Source organism: Rattus rattus, chromosome 3, assembly GCF_011064425.1.
Source record: "Rattus rattus isolate New Zealand chromosome 3, Rrattus_CSIRO_v1, whole genome shotgun sequence".
Classification (NCBI taxonomy): Eukaryota; Metazoa; Chordata; class Mammalia; order Rodentia; family Muridae; genus Rattus; species Rattus rattus.
This window is the reverse complement of record NC_046156.1, coordinates 168,612,643-168,634,158: the sequence shown is the minus strand read 5'-3', so window position 1 is coordinate 168,634,158 and position 21,516 is coordinate 168,612,643. Positions and strand designations below refer to the sequence as shown.

General features: G+C 46.6%; 1 protein-coding gene across 1 annotated transcript in view; it reads right to left on the bottom strand.

Moving 5' to 3' along the window:
* Pdzd2 (PDZ domain containing 2) overlaps positions 1-21,516 on the bottom strand; it is a 231,105-nt gene that overhangs the window by 96,947 nt on the left and 112,642 nt on the right. Inside the window, exon 2 of the mRNA XM_032898761.1 lies at positions 4,538-5,039. Coding sequence (XP_032754652.1) covers positions 4,538-5,039 — 502 coding nt within the window. The remainder of the gene's footprint in view (positions 1-4,537; positions 5,040-21,516) is intronic.

The window sequence follows — 21,516 nt, the reverse complement described above, 5'->3', positions numbered from 1 at the left end:
GAATCAGAATAGACAGCCTTGAACGAAATATCAAGGTATGTAGACTCATCCAAAGGGCTTAACTATAGTGTGTGTGTGTGTGTGGGTGCGTGCGTGCGTGCGTGCGTGCGTGCGTGCGTGCGTGTGTGTGTGTATGGGAATGAGCAACCTTCAGAATGGTCCATCAAAGATACAGTGGATGACTGGGAGGAAGGACAGTGGCTGAGGAACCATGGGTAGGAGACAACTTTTTACACCTGCCCCACCTCATGTTCTGGCATTGGGGGATAAAAGATAGCTGGGGCTGTGAAGGCTTACCGGGAGACAGCACTGCCAGGACTTGGTAAAAGTATAGATGTGAGGTAAGGGAGAGGGGAGTGGCTCAGCAAACTTTACCAAGAGGGCTTTGCTAGCACGCTCAGTGACAAATAGGGAAGTCTCAGACAACCCTGAATAGGTGATCACCCAAACTTGGAGAGGACCAAGCAAGACTAGAACAGTGGGGTGAGCTCACTATTCAGGAAAGGCTTGCACTGACTCTTAGGCACTAGATGAAGTGTCTACGATAGGTACTGTCATGGTTTGTATATGCTTGGCCCAAGGAGTGGCACTATTAGGAGGTGTGGCCTTGTCAGAGTAGGTGTGTCACTGTGGGCGTGGGCTTAAGACACTGTTCTAGCTGCCTGAAGATCAGTCTTCCACTAGCAGCCTTCAGATGAAGATGTAGAACTCTCAGTTCCTCCTTCACCATGGCTGCTTAGATGCTGCCCTGCTTCTACCTTGATGACGATGGACTGAACCTCTAAAGCCCTAAGCTAGCTCCAATTAAATGTATGCCTTTATATGCCTTGGTCATGGTATCTGTTCACAGAAGTAAAACCTTAACTAATACAGGTAGGCAGTTGGTATAAATGTTAGAGAAGAAGAAGAGAGGTGAGGAGCAGATCGGGACCCAGGAGATATGCCCACAGGGGGCGATGTGTTCCCCCAGCGTTAGTGGGGTCTTCTTAGAAGAGAATCCTCCTTACCCTGCTGCCCTTAGTCAAATCAGTGGCCATGTGGGAGATGTCCCACCCTTTCTTGCAGATTCAGATCTAGGGTACCTGTCTGAGGTCCCCAGTGAATCACATTAAGGGAAAAGGTCTGATGCTGTATGGGGTGAACTGTGATTACTGGGGCTAGATACCACTGCACCCACGACACATCCAGCAGTCAGAAGTACACTGTCTGGCCTGGTGGGATTTCCCCCTGCCCGCAACTGGCTGTGTGCATTTTTGATATTTTACAAAAAGACACATTCTAGGTCAACATACAGAGACGCCGTCTTCTTGGATGGTAAAATCACCCTGAGGCCATCTCTAAAACTGCTCATCTATGCACTGAGGTATTCTTGTGATTTAGAAGATGGACCCAAGTTTTACATTTTAAAAGGAGTAATCTCCTCATACCTTTATTGTTTCAACTACCGTTTTACATAAACATATCAATTTAAAAGACAATATTTGATCTCTGGAGAAATGGCTGAGCAGTTAAGAATGCTTACTGCTCTCTCAGAGGAACTGGGTTTGCTTCCCGACACCCATACAGCAGCTCCTAACTGCATGTAACTCCAGCTCTGGGGGGATCTCAACACCCTCTTCTGGCCTCTGAGGGCTCCTGCACACATGTGGTGCCCGTCAACTCACACAGGCTCACACAGGTACATATTAAAATATATTCTTTAAAGAAAATATCTGCGGCCTGGCATGGTGGCTCACAGGTAACGTCAGCCCCGGAGAGGCTGAGGAAGGACTGTTGTAAGTTCATGGCTAACCTGAGCTACATAGGGACCAGGCCAACGAGAAGTGTGTGACAAGCGCTGTTTCAACAACAAAACGAAATCATTAGGAAGAAATATATTTCTCGTTGCTGTGCTAAGGGAGAGCGGTGTGTGGAAACAATAACCTGGGATTTATTTTAGTGTAGTGTTTTCTCAGAACAAAGAAGTCGATAATAAAGGGGAACCGGCTGAGCGAAACGGTCTGGCTGGGCCTTCTAGGTCTTTCCTGTAACTTATTACATCTCCGTGGATGATGTTAAATCATTAGTAAAGCAGAAACGGAATCACACGTGACATGTTAAATCTCCTATTACTCAAACAGAAAGGAATCCCTCTCCCCAAAGACTTCAGAGGCAAAGAGCTGTTTGCTGGGAATTCCATTTTAAGCATGACCTTGGTCTCAACTGCTCTGGTGTGAAAATAAATTTAAAAAATTCACTCACAGCAGCCCCTGAAGCCAACTAGTCTTCATGGAGGGTACGTCAAGGCTACTGTTGAAAAGTGGAGGGAGCCATGAGTAGCTCATCGGCCTCTATCCTGAGCGAACGCACCGGGGAGGAAGCCTCTGGGTTGGTGGGTAAAGCCCAGACATGTGGTCCGTTCTCACTTTCTAACACCTACAGCAGGACTGGGGCCAGCCATCAGTCTGTGGGTCATGGAGACACAGGAACAACACCACTGCAGGTGACAGATCCCCCTCTTCTAGAAGAAATGTGGCTATAAAAAATTTCCCCCAGGAGTTGAAGGGATGATGGATGCCTCTGTGGGTGAAGGTGCTTGCTGCCAACCTGAGTTCAATCCATGGGACCACGTGGTGGAACAAGAGAGCTGGCTCCTTCAAACTCTGACCTGACGCATGCGCTGTGGGAGGCACAGCCCCGCCCCAAATACAAATGTGCAAAACGTAATTTTAAAATATTTTAAAATTATCCCCACAGCAACAGACTAGAGGTTGCATTTCTTAAATCTTTATACTTTCTGGGTCATTTTGACCCTGTGCACATAAGGTAGGCAGTAGGGACTTATGGCATCTTCACAGTCTATGCCAGAAATTTAATTTTATGAGCTGATTTTTTTAGACTGTGAGAATCAACCTCCTTTGGCACCAAACGCTTAACATGACCAAGGAAGCCAAAGCTATCCACTTAAAAGTTTCACTGTGAAGCCACAGGCTAACCATGATGGGGGTTAAAGACTCTAACCAAGTTAGAACAGCCAGAATACAGAATATTAGGCCTTTTAGGTTTTTGTTTTTGTTTTTGTTTTTTTTTCCCCCAAGACAGTAACTTTGGCTGTCCTGGAACTCACTCTGTAGACCAGCCTGGTCTCAAACTCAGAGATCCGCCTGCCTCTGCTTCCTGAGTGCTGGGACTGAAGGTGTATCCTTGTTTAATCTTTAAACCACCTAGGGAAAGGTCATAAAATTAAGAGAAAGCACTGACAGAAACATGGCCTTGCTCCCTATTTGTTCCTCCATTTGTCCACAGAGAATGTTGTCTCTGTAGAGGGCTTTCTGCTGAAGAGAGTGTTTTTTTTTTTTTTTCATACCTTCGAAATCCTGTTTGGACTGGTTAAGTGTATAGACATCCCACTCACTCCCAAGGGTGCACTTTCTCAGCAGCAAACCCAAGCGTGGTGCTTTCCCTCCTCGTTCCGCCTTTGCCTTTCACCCCTAGAGGTGTCTTCCCTGTCAGAGAAACTGGTCAGTACCCACTCAGGAAGCTATTGTTTCCACAGCATACTCCGCCCAGAGGACTCCTGTCACAGACATGCCACTAAGACAGGATGCCGGGGAGACAACCTGTGGTGAAGGTTATTCTGCCGCTAGTCTCTCACTTCCACAGGACCAGCCTTGACTTGACAGGGAAACCAATTCTATGAGCTTTAGGCAAGACGCTCCTGTATGTCACTGGAATCTGCCAGTGTAACAACATGATCTCTTAAAAATAGCGCTGGCTTTGAACTGTTAAAAATAAAAGCAGATGCTTCCCTGTGTCGGCCGCCTTTCCTGTGTCACACTGAGCATGGATGTTTGTATGACGGCTACCACCGGGAATCTCTGGCCTTGAAGTAGCAATTTCTCTGAGACAGTGGTGATGAATACCAAGGCTGCTTGATGCTTTATCTGGGCCTCGGAGGGCTCAAATTTTGCCACAGAAGGCTTCAATTTTCCACTTAGGACCACTTCACTGGCTCTGTAAGTGGGATTCAACAACTTGGACTTCCCTGCTATTGTTACCGCCTCTAATCTTTTATCTCGATGTTTGGCTTCAAAGAACAAGGCAATCTGAGGTGTATTTTCTAAACTTGAAAAGCAATGTCAACAGTATTCATGTTAAAATTCAGATTCTAGGGCCAAGAGAATGGCTGTTCAGAGAGTGGAGAGCTTGCCTTGTAAGCACGAGGACCCAAATTCAATGCCAGGAATCCATAGAAAAAGCCAGAAAGAGAGCATGGGTATTAGGCAGATCCTAGGGCCTTTCCAGCCAGTTGGCTTAAGCTGTCTGGTGAGTTTCAGGCTGGGGAGAGACCTCGTCTCAAAAGACAAGGTGGAGGGCACCTGAGGGATAGTATCTTTGATTGTCCACATACATGTGCACATGTGCCCACACACCGACGGACAGACAAGCAGTCACACACACACCCTCACACACAAGCATGTGCACACACACTCATTTATTTAGAAGAAAGTTTAAAAAAAAAAATAGATCAGATTCTATAGTCCCGACTGCACCTTACCCGCGCCAGACAGTCACTGGACTGGAAGTCGGTCTTCCCAGTTTTTGAGAAGCGGCGTTTGTCATTGCTGTCACTCAGAGGGGCTTCTGTCTTTGGAACTCTGAGCTCTACCTCACTGTCCGCTTCTGACCTCTCCAGATGGGGTCCAGCCACATCCTTGAGAGAATGCGGGCCATTTTCTAGCTCAAAGGCATGGCCATTTCCAAGTTCGGGGTCTGCGCCGTTCTCCAACTCCGAATTGGGATCATCGACTGTGTCACAGCCACTGCTGCTCTTGGAGTCTTCAGGGGTCTTGCTGATAGAGGGTCTGGAAATGACCCCAAACTTTCTTGTTCTTTTTCCCTTTTTTGAAGTCTGGTCGCCCAGCTCCAAGGTCGGTGTCTCTCCGGGTTCTGAGCTGTTGCCGCTGTTGCCATTGTAAGTCACGTGGGCTTTCTGCTTGAAGCGCCGCAGCATGATCAGGTAGATGAAGCCGCCATTCCAGCACTGCTCAGCGAGGTAACTGCAACACACAGACATGCGCATTAGACGCCATCCCTTCCCGGACACAGTGCTCAGTGTCCAGCTAGGGCCGGGACCGAAACCCGGGCCGATGCACTGAGGCTCATCAGCCAGCTCCCTCTTTTAATAAATTCAGTTGTTGAAGTGATTGATCCCCAATTCCTCAAGCGAACAGAAGACCCTACAGACTCAAAAATTCTTATTTATTTCTCTTAGAAACAGGAGCTTCAAGCAGGGTTTCCCCACAACAGTCAATCCCAACATACTATTATTTTGAGGTTTCTTTTTGTGTTTGCTTTGCAGTCCTGATGATTGGACCCAAGGGCCTCATATCTGCTCCGTGAGCTCTCTACCTCTGTGCTCCACTTCCAGTCCCTAAAAAGCAAAGCAAAACAAAACTAAACAAAACTCCTGGGGCTACACAGATGCTTAGTTAGCACTGGCTGCTCTTCCAGAGGACCTGGATCCAATTCCCAGTACCCACATGGTGGCTCCCAACTGCCTATAACACCAGCCTGGGGGATCTGACTGCCTCACACAGACAATCAGGCAGAACACCAATTCAGATAAAAAAAATAATAACAAATCAAAAGGAAATCATCGTCGGAGAAGAAAATTCTACTATTTTATAGCATAAAGATGTAGCTATTTAGTTGTTTGACAACATTTAGCTATATATTTCAAAATAACCCGGAGAAGATTTTGAATGTTCCTAAAAACAAAGAAATGGTCAGTAACGGAGGTGACGGGTATCAGTCACCTTGACCTGATCACTGTGATGCACCTTTGAAAACGTCGGACTTTATATCCCACGAGCACACATAATTGTGAATATGTAAACAGGTGAAGGGATTAAACCAAAACAACGCTTCACTCCTTCAACAGCGGCTTGAACCGGAATTACGCAAGACTCCCACTTGTGTGTGAACGATGAATAATACAATTCCCCAAGGAAAGAACAGATAAATTGGGGGACGGCTGGAGAGTGGCTCAAGAGCACTTGTGTTTGCAGAGGACCTGGGTTCAGTTACCAGCGCCTGCCTGGTGACTCACAGCCATCTGTACATCTTCTGACTCCCCAAGGTACCAGGCGTGTATGATACAATACATACATACATACATACATACATACATACATACATACAACTCATCTACATAAAAAAAAGAATGGATAAAAGCAGACTGGACAAAGTATAAATTCTGATTTAAGGATGAAAAGAAGCGGCCATGAGAGTAAGAACTGCCTGGAGGCAAAGTGACAACAGAACCAGCAGTGAGCTGGACAGGACATGAACCTGTCGCTGTCTCAGGTGGCACATGTGCTTTTTTCCTTGATAGTAGTTCTAGCTTGGGCTTTTCCTAGCACACTTGGACTGCCACTTCTGGGGACGTGATCCCACTTTGAAGAGAAAAAGACGTTGATGAAGTTGACCAGGAAAAAGCCTGTTGGGAGCTGTGTATCAGGAACTGTTGGAGGAGGGAGTGTCAAAATGGAGAGGGCGGCTCACAGCCAGTTGCTTTTGCATATCCCTGCAAAGAAGCCCAAGAATAAAACCAGGAGAAGGCACGTGGAGGACGACGTAGTGTCTGTGCCAGAGCTTTGAGAATACAAAGGAACAAGTCAGTAAAGGTCGGTATTTAGGATCTGAGATCATTAACGCGCCAATACAGATGTGCTCAAAGGCAGGAAATGAACACAGACTAGACCCTCCACTCCCCGAGGAGACAAAGATGTACAGATTCCCCAAGGAATCCTGGGGAGTGCCTATGCCCCCCATGCATCACAGGTTTTCAAGCACAGAGTGTCAACAATTAAATCCTTCATACACCCAACCTGCTTCCGGCTTTCCCGAGCTTACAAAAACAAAAACAAAAACAAAAACAGAAGGCTCAGCAGACTGGGCCAAGTCACTGCCTTCCCTCTAGGCACAATGCTGCCGTCTAACAGAAGAGGATGATGGGTAAACTGACTTTAAGATGCCCTTCTGTGGTTCTGTCACCAGGGAAAATCAGATGGGGAAGCTGAGCTGTCAGCATTTGGGAAGGAGGGCGGGTCACCTTTCCTCTCCTGTCACCATGAGTTTCCATGTCAGCAACACGCTGGTGACAGAAAGGAAAGATGTAGTAACCAGCTTGCTTGAGTCTGGCCCAAAGGATTCCTCACACCTAATTAGCCAGATCAGTGCCATGAGAGCTGGGGATATGGTTCAATGGTAGAATACTTGCCGAGCATGTGCACACACACACACACACATATGTACATGAATATGTGTGCGCACGTACGCATGTATGTGCCTGCATGAGTGCATGTGTAGGAGTTATTTACAGACAATTTCTTTACCCTGGCCTATGACCTAAACTCTCTTTTTCCACATGTGCTCTCATGGAAGCTGCAAGAACCTTGAAAGGTGCCTGTGTGGGAGATGGTATTTCACTTTTTCTACAGGGTCTATGCAGCCCAAAATAGTTTATCTTTAGTTCAATACCACCTCTTTGCCTTCCTCTGGCTTCTTAGCAATAAATAACACCCCGATACCATAAAGAAACTGTGAGACAAGGATGTTTTATTCCTTCCTAGACTCTGGATTTTATAAGGTCATCTTAAAGACAATGGATAATTAGTGAATTATGGACCTGTAATAAGCCAGTGAGAAAGACACTTTGGCTAGGGAGGGGGTCATTTCCTTAGAACCCTTAAATCACCTTCTAGCTAACGGACCTGTATTCTCTACCCATATGTATCCAACTGATTTACCAAGTCTTTTCAGTCATTTCTGGTTTCATGCACCCAAGCCCCCTTTTATGTTTAGTGGGATTCTTATCTAGCATTAGAGGTGTGTGTGTGTGTGTGTGTGTGTGTGTGTGTGTGTGTGTGTGTGTGTGTATTCATGTGCACGTGAAGGCCACAGGACAACCTTGAGTGTCATTCCTTTTTCGACAAGATGTCTCACTGGCCTGGAACTCATGACGTAGACCAGGCTAGGCAGGCAGTAAGACCTATCTGTGAGTGTCACCGTGCCTGTTTCCTTCTTTGCTTTGTCCTGCTGCTGTCCCATGATTTCACAGCAAGCACTTTGCTGACATTACCCCTCCCCGCCATCTTTCCACCTCAAGCATTAGAAACCTTACGCTGAACTTCAAAACCAGTGGGTCTTAGCTTTTGGTTGTTTTAACAGAAACCTGAGCCCTGGCTATTCGTAAAAGAAAGAGGTTTACTTTGGCACACGATGCTAATGGCGGGGAAGTTCTAGCTTGGTTGGGCACATCTCACAAGGGCCTTGTGCTGCTATAACCTATGGCAGGAGGAGGGAGGGCAAGTGAGTGCACACAGGAGGGGGAGACAGCAAAGGGCGGCCTCACTTCACAGTAGTCAGCAATGGGGGTGCCTGAGCCAGTCCGGGGAGAATAAACTCGTATAGCAGTGGCAGGAATCCATTCACAGCTCAAGCACATCGCAGCAGACCGTGCCTCCGAGCACATCTGTGTGAGGTATCGGCCTTAGTGAGCCTCGCTGAGAATGAATCAACAGCATGGAGGTTGAGAAAGGATACACGGAACGCAATGAGTGCCCTGTGAGGTTTAGAAAACTAGAAGGCTTCCTCTTCGCAAAGCAAGGTTCACTTGGAACTCAGGAACTTCTCTATGACAGCACTTCAAACTCCACCTCACTCCTACTTTCAGATTTGTATTTGGCAAATAACATTATTACTTCAATTAACGTTTCACTTTAGCCCTCCTAGGATGATTTTAAAATGAAGAACTAGCCGATCGGGAGGTTTAATTATCTTTTTAAATGACCTTAAATTGTGTGTGTATGTGTGCATCTGTGTGTGAACACACCTGTGTATAGGTTTAGGGTGTGGGCGGAGGCGTCTGTGAGGGGCAGGAGAGAGCATCGGACCCCCTGAAGATGGAGTCGCAGGCAGCTGTGAGCCTCTTAACAAGGGAGCTGAACTGAACTTGGGCCCTCCATAAGACCTGAAATGTCTCCAGCTACCTTGCCACAGAGGTTCTGACTATAGCCTAGAACGTTCCCTTTTGATTGTTCTGTATTTCAAAGTAACGTGGATGTTCAGCACTGGAAACTGTTCATGAAACCTCCATAACTTAAGAACTCTAAAGCACAAAATAGCAATTCCTGCTTCGTCTCAGAAGGGCGACATTCAGTGTACATGCAAACAAGCCCTGACCAAAGAGGGTGTTCACACGTGAGTTGCGAGCACAGGGTCATTTTTGTGTTTTGGAGCAGGGTGATGAAACCCAGGCCCATTCACATGCTAAGGATGCACTCACTCTGTCACGGGGCCAAATCCTCAGCATTGCCTCCGAGTTACACAGAACGGCAGCGGAAACCTGAAGTGGTGGCTCACACATGTAATCCTAGGCTCTGGGAAGCCACGACAGGAGGATGGGCGCAAGCTCTGAGCCAGCCTGAGCTACAAAGTGAGTCCCAGGCTAGCCTGGGATACAGAGTAAGACAACACACACACACACACACACACACACACACACACACGCGCGCGCGCGCGCGCGTGCGCGCACGCTAACAGCTTCTCTGTTTAACATTGGAAAATTGGAGATGAACAATTTTGCCTATGATTGTTCTTTTCCAGAGAAGCAAAGGAGGAGGAGCCCTCAGTCTATGGTTTCTGTGCTAAGCCTGGGCATTCCAGAGCACTCGTTCAGGCTGTTGAGAGGTTCTGAAGAGACGTGGGTTGGGAGGAAATATTAAATCCACGGAGATTAACTTCCCAGGGAAGATTTGGCTGGGAGACAGAGGTTAGCAAGTTCAAGTTCAGACAGATGCGCAGGGGGAAAGGGACCGGGTACTCGTGGGCAGTCTGGGAGGTGCTGCAGGGTAAGATGTCCACAACCTTCTCTAAGAAAACCTGTGAGCATCACACAGTTCCAAAGCAAAAATTAAATGCTAAATACAGATGAGGTGCATGCTGTAGGGAACCAGGGCCTGGAGAAATGGTGGGGATGCGCCAATACTCTGGCTACAGGAATCCAGATTTATCTGTGGGAATATATTCCAAGACCTCCCAGTGGATGCTTGACTACGGGATGGCACCTATCCCGTATATTGATTTTCTTTCCATATACGTTTTCAGCTTTTCACGTTGGTTTCTCTTTGGCAAATCTGCATTCTCATTAATACTGCTACGACTGAGGAAGACTGGGGTTATCTGAACACAGTCAGTTGTTTAGCACAACAGTTGACCTACTAACCAAGTCAGCTAAGTGACTAGCAAGTAGGCAATGCTTTACATCCTGGATGAAGCAGAGTGAGATGACCCTGGTGTCCCTTGTGCTACTGAGGACAGCACACAATTTACAATCATTAATTACGTCTGAAACCTTCCATTTCCTATCTTCAGAACGAGTGGCCGTGGGTAACAACGCACAACAAACGAGACTGAGTGAAGACACAGTAAGAATTAGTTGCTATTATTCCTGTGAACAATGAACTGCCCGTCATCCTTGACCCAGAGACCTCATTTCTTTGCCATCATCCCCAGTATCCCAGCAGTCGGGCAAAATGACTGCTCTTCACTTACAGCAGAACAATACACAGAAGAGCTGGTTTGTAATTAGTGTTGTTCCTTAACCCCAGGCTTATAAGAGGCGCTCAACATTTTATGGGCTCCTAAGTGTAAATCAATGTATATTTGAAGTCTAGATAATATGCGGTGTCTACCGTATCCTGATTAAATACGGAGTGTCAGCCTTCAGGAGAGCTAAGGCATGTGAGCCTCTCAGCATTACGTGTAGACACGTTCTTTTTTGCTTCAACCTGATCTCCCATAACCTCTGAGATGTTGTAACATCTTTTCTGTTCTGAAGCAGACTTTGTGCTCTCTCAATTCCCTTCTAAGATCTTCTGGGAATAAGGGGGCACTGCAGAGAAACGACCAGATAAAAGCAGCAAGGTCCTGGGGTTGATGGGAAACTCATGTTGACTTCCACTCCACGAGGTCACCATCAACGAGGTCACCACCAGTCTTTATCTCAGAAGCTCAGAACTCACAGCAATAGGGTTGACTTCACAACCTCTCCAGCAAGTACTATCACTAAGATACCTTCTGCATTTGTGATGCAGGAGGGAAATGGAGGCCTGGCCCTTTCTAGCATCCCATGAGCTCCTGTGGAGACAACTTTCCTCAAAGCTTTCATACAGTCTGCAGTCCTGAGAGGTGACGTACTGTGCCAGTTCCTAGGCTTTCCACATAGGTAGCCCCTGATCTTCCATTGCAAGAGGCTGCTATCATCAGTGCCTTAGAATAAAGTTTTCAGAGATTATATTCAATTTATCTCTAAAATAGAGCCGCCGCCACCTATGCTCCCTGCTAATCTCTCAAGTTTCTCCCATAGTCAAAGCCGCTGGAAGCTCTGGGAGAGAGAGCCATTCTCCCTTTCTCCTCTGCTTTCCCCAAACAAGCCACAGCCAGCAGATCACAACCAGCAGGCAACCTCCCAAGTCCACACGATGCTCCTCTCCCTTCTTCAGAGGTAACAGAGAGAAGATGGGACCCCCGTGAGCCTCAGGGGGCATATAAGGCTTCTCACACACTAATTCAGACATTGACGAAATGTCTACACCCTCGGGTTCTCTGACTTTCAAGTGGATCCAGACCCATCTTGAAACAATTTCTTTAGCTTGCCGCCATCCTTCCAGGGTCGGTTCCATGGGTTTGGCCTGAGTCTGCCCTCTGCTTGTGCCAAGCCTGGTTTCACTTATGTCAAAAGAGCTTCCATCAAAAACTGTGGGTTCCTTTTCAGAATTGCTTTCACTGTTTTGAAGTCAGAAAAGATCCTGAGAGAAACAGCAAAACTACTCTCCCTGTCTACGCGTTCTGGCTGATGTCCTGCCCAATCCAAAATCCCTTCTATACACACTGAAGCTTCCTTTCCCCTTTTTATTTTGTCTCTGGCAGGCACAGCTAGACTGACAGGTCACATAATCTACTAAGGCGCATGCAGACGGACTGCTAGCTTGTGATCCCCCTCCCTGAGCAAAGGGTGCTACTATGAAGCCGGAGGGAATGCTGGATCCTTTTGCCATGGGCCATCCATCTTTGTGATCCGTCAGGGCCCTTGCTGGTTTGGTAGCTTTTGATTACAAGAAAACCAAGTCAACAGAACCCCCAGCCTAGAAAAACAGACAAAGCATGTCTTTTTACGAATGTGGGGAGTACGAGGGTAAATTCTTGGCATCTGCTGAGTAGCTGTAACTGTGTTCTAATAGTGTGTGGTCTGGGAAGCCTCTGGTTCTTAGTTTTGTTCAGATATTATGAATGTCTTTGCATTTTCCCTCTTTATCAGGGTTGTAAAAGTAACTGCATGTGAAGCATTAAAAAAAAAGCTTTCAATTCAGGATGTACGGGTACAAATGTTAAAGATCCAAAGTTTGCTTTTAACAGTGTTTACATTAGAAGTGTTCTAAACCAGTGAGTTTTACCATAGAAACCAAGGATAGGGACCAATACTGATTAACATCGAACAGCATGCCATGTTAAGTCCATGAACACAGAACCTCAGATCAACCTAAAACAATCTCGTCAGGTGAAAACCATGACTCACTTTTCCAATGTGAGAATGCCAAAGCTTCTAAGATCAGTAGGGCCGTTGAGTTGTTTAGGGTGGAGTCACATCCATCGAATCCCAAACAAACCATGAAAATGAACCTGGGATTCGTGGCAAACCCCTGTTGAGATGTTGCTTGCTATACCAGGTGTAGAACCAGAAGAAAGGCTGCCAACTTTTAGCAGCCAAAAGAGGCCTCTTGGCATCACCAGGAGTTCTATTTCAGTGACAAGTAAACACCCCAACTATGTCTCACACCCATAAACAAGGGCTGTAAGGGAAGCAGGGGGCATTTTCAGGCATGTCCACTTGGCAGGGAGGAAGTAAAATGGTTTCTTAGAGTGTATGTGTGTTGGGGGGAGTGGCTAAACTTCTCCATTTCATCTCTGAGGTGTGAGCTTGCATGAATCCCCAAGAATGCTGGGAAAATGGAGGCAATATTTGCTCAACCTTCTTAAAAAGCACTAAGGAGCCATCCTGGCCAGCAAAGGCAGACCAAAATGGTGAATTTGGGACACCTCTGCAATGCTAGTGTCTCTCAGGGGTACCTTGCCCTCAATAATTCTCTCCCCAACTCTCAGCCCTTTTCAAGATGGAGACCTCACTGTCTAATGAGGGCTCTTTCTGATGAGTGAATGTGGTCTAGCTGCCAGTCTTTGCTGCATGGTCACTGCTCCTGTGGATTCACGTGGAGGAGAGCATGCATAGAAGAGAGCACGAAGAGAGCATAGATCGGCCAAGGAGGGACAGGCAAAGTGCAGGGCCATGTGACTGACAGAGCCTCACCATGGAGACTGCCTTCAGGTAGGACCTTGATGATGGCCAGTGTGACTAAGCTCATGACCTCTGCTTCTTGGGTCAAAGTTCCTCTCTTCTGGGGTATGTCCTGGCCTGGGCAAAGTAGAACATGAGTCTTCTTAGACCTGACTCCCCTGTCATCCCCTTTGGCCAGAGCTCCTCCCTGGTCTGGAAGACCTCTGGTTTGGTCAGGTGAACTGGCTCCCCTCTTCCACCTGCTCTGCTTCTTTCTTTCCAGGCTTTGACCCCACTCACAGTTTAACACTCTTCTCTCTGACAACCTCTGCCTCCTGGAGAACCTACCCAGTGAGGATAATCATGAGTATGATTTCCCACAAGCATGGGGTGGGAAATAATAGAAAAAGACTCAGCTAATCTGGGCGTATAGGAAACCAGCAGGACAGCTTTGTGAAAAGTCTGAGCCCACCTTTAACCCGGAAGCTATTGGCAGTAGATGGCTTCTGTGAGAGGGTCACTTATCTTTGGGGGGAGTGATGGCTGGTGGGATGCCCACGTCCCATACTCAGGTATTTATGGGCAGCTTGAACTGGATTCAGTGGGCTATTATTTTTTAATTATTTATTTTTATTTAATGTGCATTGGTGTTTTGCCTTCGTATATGTCTGTGTGAGGGTGTCAGATCTAGGAGTTACGGACAGTTGTAAGCTGCCATTTGAGTGCTGGGAGTTGAACCTGGGTCCACTGGAAGAACAGCCAGTGCTCTTAACTGCTGAGCCATCTCTCTAGCCCTCAGTGGGTTATTCTTTTAAGACTAACTTACTTCATGTGTATGGATATTTTGCTTGTATGTATGTCTGTAGTATGTGTATACTTGGTAACCATGTTGGCTAAAGAGGGTATTGGATATCCTGGAACTGAAGTTACAGATGGTTGTGAGCCACTATATGGGCGGTGGGAATTGAACCCAGGTCCTCTGGAGGAGCAGTAACCCTCCTAACTGATGGGTGGGGAGGAGTTGGTAGGAGTCAGGTGGATGAGATTAAGATATAATGTACAAGATATGTGACCATTTTCAAAGAATAATAAAGTTTGGAAAAATTAAAAAAAAAACTAAAAATAAAACTTGCTTATTTCTTAACAAAATTAGCGTATATATGGATGGGTTTCACTGTGACATTTCCGTAGACCATTGTCTTTGACTGCACTCACCTTCCTAACTACCCTATCCCTTCTATACCCCACCCTCATATATCCCGTTATCCTGTCTGTAGCAGCCTGACTACTACTTTCTGATTTATTTTAAAAAAAACAAACAACCAGGTTCTATGTTTGTGTTAAAACAAACAATATGTGTGTCTAGCTTGCTCTGCTTACCGTGACAACCTTTAGTTTCATTCATTTTCCTGAAAACGTCATTCATTCTTCTTGAGGGCTGGTGTCCCACGTGAACACCGCGCTCTCTGTGCACAGGCTGACCCCACACCTTGCCTACTGTGAGTGGTGAGGCAAAGCGCACGTGCAGAGTCATCTCCCGGGGGTGGCTGGTTACTCAGGAGTGCGATGGCTGGGCACACCGAGAACCCTGCATACCGATTTCCACAGTGGCTGGGTTAAGTGACATTCCCCAGCACTGTATAAAGGTTTCCCCCGAGCGACCTCAGCCGCAGTAGAGGCATTCTTGAGAAGTTGGATGAATGCCATTCACAAAAATTGCCTTCACTAGCTTAGTAGCCAGAAAAACCAAGAGCAAGGGGCTACTTCAGCCTGGAGCTATACTTTACTCCTAAAGAGCTTAAAAAGCTGGTGCTTTAGCCCTGAGGGAGATGGCTTACCCCGCATATATGAGGGCCCAGATCTGATCTCCAGAGCCACACAGGAAAGGTCAGTTTTATGAAAATTTATCAGAATAGCCACATCTGGACCAAGATGGCGCTTGGCTCAGGCCTCAGCAATGTCACTGGATCTTGAGCAACACCTTCACCCCGGAGACCAGTGTTTAGCAATGGAGCTGTTGGAAAAATTAGCCCGGATGCTGAACCTGATGGTTGTTCCCTTGTGTGGCACAGGAGCGGCCGATAAACACGACCCTTCCCTCGGAAATGTGGTAGATAATCATGGGTCAGCAAGTTGAGTGAGCTGCTATTTCTGCCCAGGCTGGAACCTCCCAGAAGATGAATTTACGAAAGGGAGTGGTCAGACTGAAACTATACCAAGAATCTGGCAAAGGGAAGTAGCTACGTCTCAGGAAAAGGAAAAATCAAGTTCACCTGGGCAGACAGAGCATCAGAAGAAACTGGACCCTTGAAAAGGAATGCACCCTAAGGCAGAGACGTGACAGTGCACTTGAAGCCCAGCAGTAGAGCACTGACAGCTGCCTGAACCCTGGCGCTGCTGTGCTCAGAACGCCAGGGGTGGTGTGCACACTTGGGGTGGATGGCGAGTGTAGATGGCTACACCGAGTACAGCTGGTTGCAGGCCCTGCTCTGTACCAGTTGGGGATGAGACCAACAGTGACCTTTGCTCTTGCTTCTGTGTACATCTGGCCAGAGGTCGGTTCCCTAGCTCTCAGAGCCACTGTAAGCTTTCTGGCCTCACTTGAACTCTGAAGTTGGTCCTAGACATTTCAGAATTGGCCCAGAACCAAGGTGGAATCGGGGAGGTTGGCCATCCTGAACAGGACACTAGATCATCTGGCCCCTTTGTATTTTATAACATATGTCCACAGTTCACACTTACAGAGGGGACTGCTGCAAACCAGCGAGAGGTGTGTGTGTGTGTGTGTGTGTGTGTGTGTGTTCGTGTGTGCGCAGAACTACTGCCTCTGCTGATCTGCTCACCTCTGACCTAGAGTGAGAACTACTTTTCCCTGATCTTGTTACAGACTTGTTACAAACACTTGCATGATAGAGTCTTGCCTGGAGTGACTCACCTCGCTCTCGAAAGGGCCTTTCCCAAACATTCTGACTAAGGGTTCCTAACACCCGGTTGTTCTCACGTTAAATGCTTCAGTATACTACAATAGACAGATAGCACAATGTTTTCAGAGAAGGCTGTTACAGACGTGTGATAATATTTCAGCTCTAGAAGAAAAAACATGATGGCATGGATAGCGAATGCCTCTGCTTTCAGAGGGCCTGGCTTCACAGGTATGAGCGCCTGAGTCACCACAGCACGGCTCAATAGAGACGACTTACAGAACCAGCCCCAGGTGCCTGTCAGTGGTGGAACAGGTAAACAAAGCGTGGTGGCATCTACCATGGAGCATTATTTGTGCCATACAAAAGATTGAAATTAATACTTTACAGGAAAACCGCCGGAACTGGAGATCATCACGTTAAGCAAAATGAGCCAGACTCCAGAGAGAAGACTATTTTGTATGTTCTAGTTTTTTGAGGAAAAAAGACAGGAAAAGAGAATGAGGGGGATTACTAGGAGGCACGGTGGGGCCAGCAGGAATGGGGGAAGAGGACAAGAGACTACAAACAGGGTAAAGATGACTGAAGTGTATACCTGGTGTGCAGGTGTGAAAATGTCACGATAAAAACTGCTATTTTTAATAAATAGCATTTGCAAAAAAGAATGAGTTGGAGGCTCAGGCTCTACAGTTGATATTAAGGATTAATTACAACAATTTTATCAATTATTACATATATTAATCATATTAATACATGCAATATTAGATTCAGATGGACTCTCAATGCAAAGAGTGTCCTTCAGGGAGACACAAAGAGGAAAAGGAGGAGGTCGGAAGGTTTGTCCGTTACCCAAGCACAAAGACTCCCCCCAACGTCCAGGCACTGGGGCAGGAGGAGGTCCCTCCCGAAGAACTTCTAGAAGAACTCAATTCCGTGATCAGAAAGAAACACGTTGTCTATACCATCCAGGGTGTGATGATTCTGTGGACATTCACCATGTCTCCCTTGTTAGTTTCCCAAACGTTTGTGACCTAGTGCTTACGTAGCAAGATGTCCAACTTCTAAGACCCACTTAAGATGACTCTGTCCTGTTTTATGTGGAAATAAAACCATTTTAAATGTACTACTCTGTGAATATGCTTTACACTGGCTTTAATACTTCTTAGACATCAGAACAATTTCCCCCTTTCATGAGTGACGTAACTGCTTCAGTTAGCTGGGATTACTGCATAAGGGCGAGATGATGTATGGGATGGGATTTAAATACATGCCATGTGAACTTATTAGAAGTATGTATTTTATAATGGAAAAAAAAGATTACTTGGCTATTATAATATGAACAGCAGAAAACCCAACCCCGCTGTCATAATTCTCCCATGTTAGGAATTTTTGAACTTTAATTATGTAAGATTTTCTGGTCTGTTTTTAAAACGGTCATGTTGAATGTCTACATGACAAGATGAGAGGGAAGGTTCCCAGCTGTGAGGTGTAATCACTTCTCAAAGCACACAGTGGTCCCCCTTATCTGGGGTTTCTCTTCCCATGATCTAGCTCCTCACATTCAACTAAGGTCCAAAAATGAAATGGAAAATTCTAGAAACGAACAGATTGTCCTAACGATCACTGTCCCGAGTAACACAATCTCCATCCGCCCTGCTCTGCTCTGGATGCCGATGGCCCCTCTGGTGTATCTCTGCGGTGTGTCACCCGCCCGCTGACGACTTACTTAGCCACCTCCACTATTAGATGTGCCATTGCGTTTGAACAGCACTTACTTTAATTAACAGAGGCTCCAAAGTGTTCAAGGAACGTCTGGAAATCCAGCAATTCCAAAGGAAAGCTGCAGCGTGCATTCTTAGATTTAAAACACGAACATTCTCACTTTAAGGAACGTGAGGGAAAAAAATGTGCTTAGGATCCTGATGAGGGGAGAATCTTTTGTCTCTGAAGTCACGGAGACTGAATGAGACAGCTGTGCTGCTTTGCGGTCACTCCTGGAATGGGGAGAGTGAAAGGCCAGTGTGTGTGATGGAAAACACTGAATGTATAGATGTCCACTGCATGCCCAGGGATTGGTGCTGCCTGTGGCTTCATCCCCTGGGGGTCCCGAAGCATTTCCTCACTAGGGGAGGGGCATCTCAGTCCTGCACAGAGACAGCATCTCCACTACCAACCAGCAGCTCTACAGAGCAGAACGAGAGACGCGCGGTACAGAACAGTTAAACTCCTATTCCCGGTTTTGTGTTCAGTGTGGGTGCCTTTACCCACTGAGCCGTCCCACTGGCCTCAGGGTAAAACTTGAACTAGACGAGTCTAACGTAAACAGATGTGTAGAGGTACTGTCTGTCTGAGACAGGGTTTCAGGTACCTGAGGTTGCTCTCCAACTTCTGATTCTATTGCCTCCACCTCCTAAGTATTAGGATGGTGTGAGTGCCCTCCTGGGTGTGGCTGGGGCCGGGATGGGGTGGAGACTCTTGAGAGAGACACAGAGACCCTCATTGCTATGCTCCTCAATCACTTCAATCATGAGCATTTCCTCTGCTTCCGGTCTAACCACTGATCATCCCCCACCTGCTCATTAGATGGACTCGTTTCTAAGTGGATGGGGTTAAGATCACAGAGTGAGTGACACCCTCCCACCCCAGGGACAGAGCTGATCATCTGATAGAATCTACACATCTGACTCATAAGCCCATCCCTCTGCTCTCTCATCCATTCAGCCCTTGCTTCCGAACCACTCTGTTTCAGAAGAAAATCTTTAAGCCATTATATCACTTGCTGGTTTTCATTCACATGACGAAGGTGTGACCCATTATCACCTCTAACAATATCACGAACCTCTGGAAGGTCTTGGTTAAGCCCTTGCTTGCCCACTGAGGCAAAGGTAGGAGCCTGAGGTGGTATAGGCTGCCCAGGGCTCCTAAGTGATTGGTGATGGCTTCTGAGTCAGGAGTCAGGAGGTAGCAAGGGTGCTGTTATCTTACCCCATCTCCTCACCAAGCACACAGAACACACTGCTGAAGAACAATGCAGGTGAGAAGAAAGTCCATCTCCTACCTTTACAGACCACTGAGGGAGCTAGCCTGTGCTGCTACTGTTCTATCTTTACAGACTACTGAGGAAGCTAGCCTGTGCTGACTGTTCTTTCTTTGTCCATTGTCTTCCCATAGTTGACAAGTTATCAGAGCACCTGTTAATGTGGTGACAACTCCCTCATGTCTCATGACATCTGGAATGCTAATCTTGCTAGCTAGGCACGGCAGACATGTCAAGAACATGACTGGAGACTCTGGCATTTGCCCTGCCCGGACCTCACCTGAAAGCCTTATGAGTGTCACTATTAGCAGCATCATTGTCTGACCACTAACATCTGTGAGATAGAGCAGGAAGCTGCTAGTCTACACCTAGTCTGCCAGTGGAACACCAAGAGGAGGCAGCCCTTGAGGGAGCCAGCCTTCTGTGCTCCTGGTCCACAAGACGCCCTTGGAGGGGACGTTCAAAGAGAGGAAGCTGCAACTTCAGGAACTTGCTGAACCCTTGACGAAAGAATTGCCTTTGTAGGATGGGAAGTGTGTGTGATTTTCCCCCAGGCCATGGGCAGGTGAGATTCCCACCAGCAGAGTGGACAGAAGGCAGGCTGTGGAACTAGCAGACCCGTCCTCTCATTTACTCACTGAGCGATGGCAGAGTCAATGACCTTTGCCCTCCTTTTATTCTGCGATTCATCTTTGCTATTTTTCTTTATCGAGACAAGATTAATAAAGAGTGTGTTTCCCTGTAAACAGTGTGAAGTGCGGGCGTTCACACTGCGAAATCAGAAATGAAGTAGTCCATTGCGCTGCACGCTTTTCTCGGTAGCAGAAGGCATTTAAGGTCTATTATCTGTGCAATCTCCATCTACAAAGCACATCGACGGTACTCACGGTGTAAAACAGATGTCCCACAGAAATTCTGCACTTTTCTATCAGCGTCTCCCCAGCTTTTCTTCCAGCAGCCCTTGGCAACCCCATTACAGCCTCTGCAGCTTTGAGCTGGGAATTGAACTTGGGTCCTTTGGAAGAGCAGTCAGTGTCCTTAACCACTGGGCCATCTCTGCAGCCAACTTCTTAAGTGAGATCGTGAGCTACTTGTTTTTTGTATCTGGCTCAGTTCCTTTAGAATAGCCTGCTCCAAGTTCATCCGCGTCATAAACGAGTTTACTTTCTTTTGAAAGGGCGAGTACTATTCCGTTGTATACAGATGTAGCACCTTGGCTTTATCTCACTTGGGTGAGATTCCTTATCTTTGTGATAATGATTTAATTTCCAATTTGTTAACAGAATTGTTCATAGACTCTTAAAGCACAGATTTATTTATTTTTACTTGTTTGAGTGCATAGTCAACATGTATGTATGTCCATTGTTTATGTGCCTGGTAACAGGAAGCCAGGAGGCACTGGAAATGCCTTCCCTTGGAAATGCAGTTGAGAATGGTTGTAAGCCACCATATATGTGCTTGGAACTGACCCTCCCAATCCCTGGAAAAGTAACCAAGTCCTCTTAACGACTGAGCCATCTCTCCAGCCTGCCTCTGTTCGCAGACACTTGATACTTTATTTCTGTGGTGTCAATGATGACTCCTCTTTCATTTATAGTCTTACTTGTTGGAATCTTTTACCTCTTTTCTGTTATATCTCCCTCTCTTCCTCCCAACCCCTGAGACAAGGTCTCACTTTGTAGTCTTGACTGACCTGGAACTCGATATGTAAACCAGGCTGGCCTTGAACTCACAAGATGAGCTCCACCTGTCTCTGTCTCCCCAGTGCTGGGGTTAAATGCATGAACCACCATACCTGGCTTTGTTTTCTGTCTTTTTCTAGTCTTGCTAAATGTTCATCCTTTAAGAAAATCAACACCTGCTCTTTTCTACTGGTTTTTGACCCAATACTGGAGCATATGCTATATAAAGTAAATATTAGCTGATCTGAAGGGAGAAACAATTGTTTTACGGCAGAGGCCTTCCATGGGTCATTTCCAACCAGAGACAGATCATTCAGAGAAAATCAGAAAATAGCAGATCTGAACACAACTACGGGCCAAACAAGCCCAACCAATTATACAGCATGAACCCTTCAACAGCATGCATATTCTCCAAGAACCTGGGGACCAGTCTCCAGAAACAAATGTCAGACCACTTAATACACTTGTGAAGACTAAAAGCAGATCAAGTATCTTTTC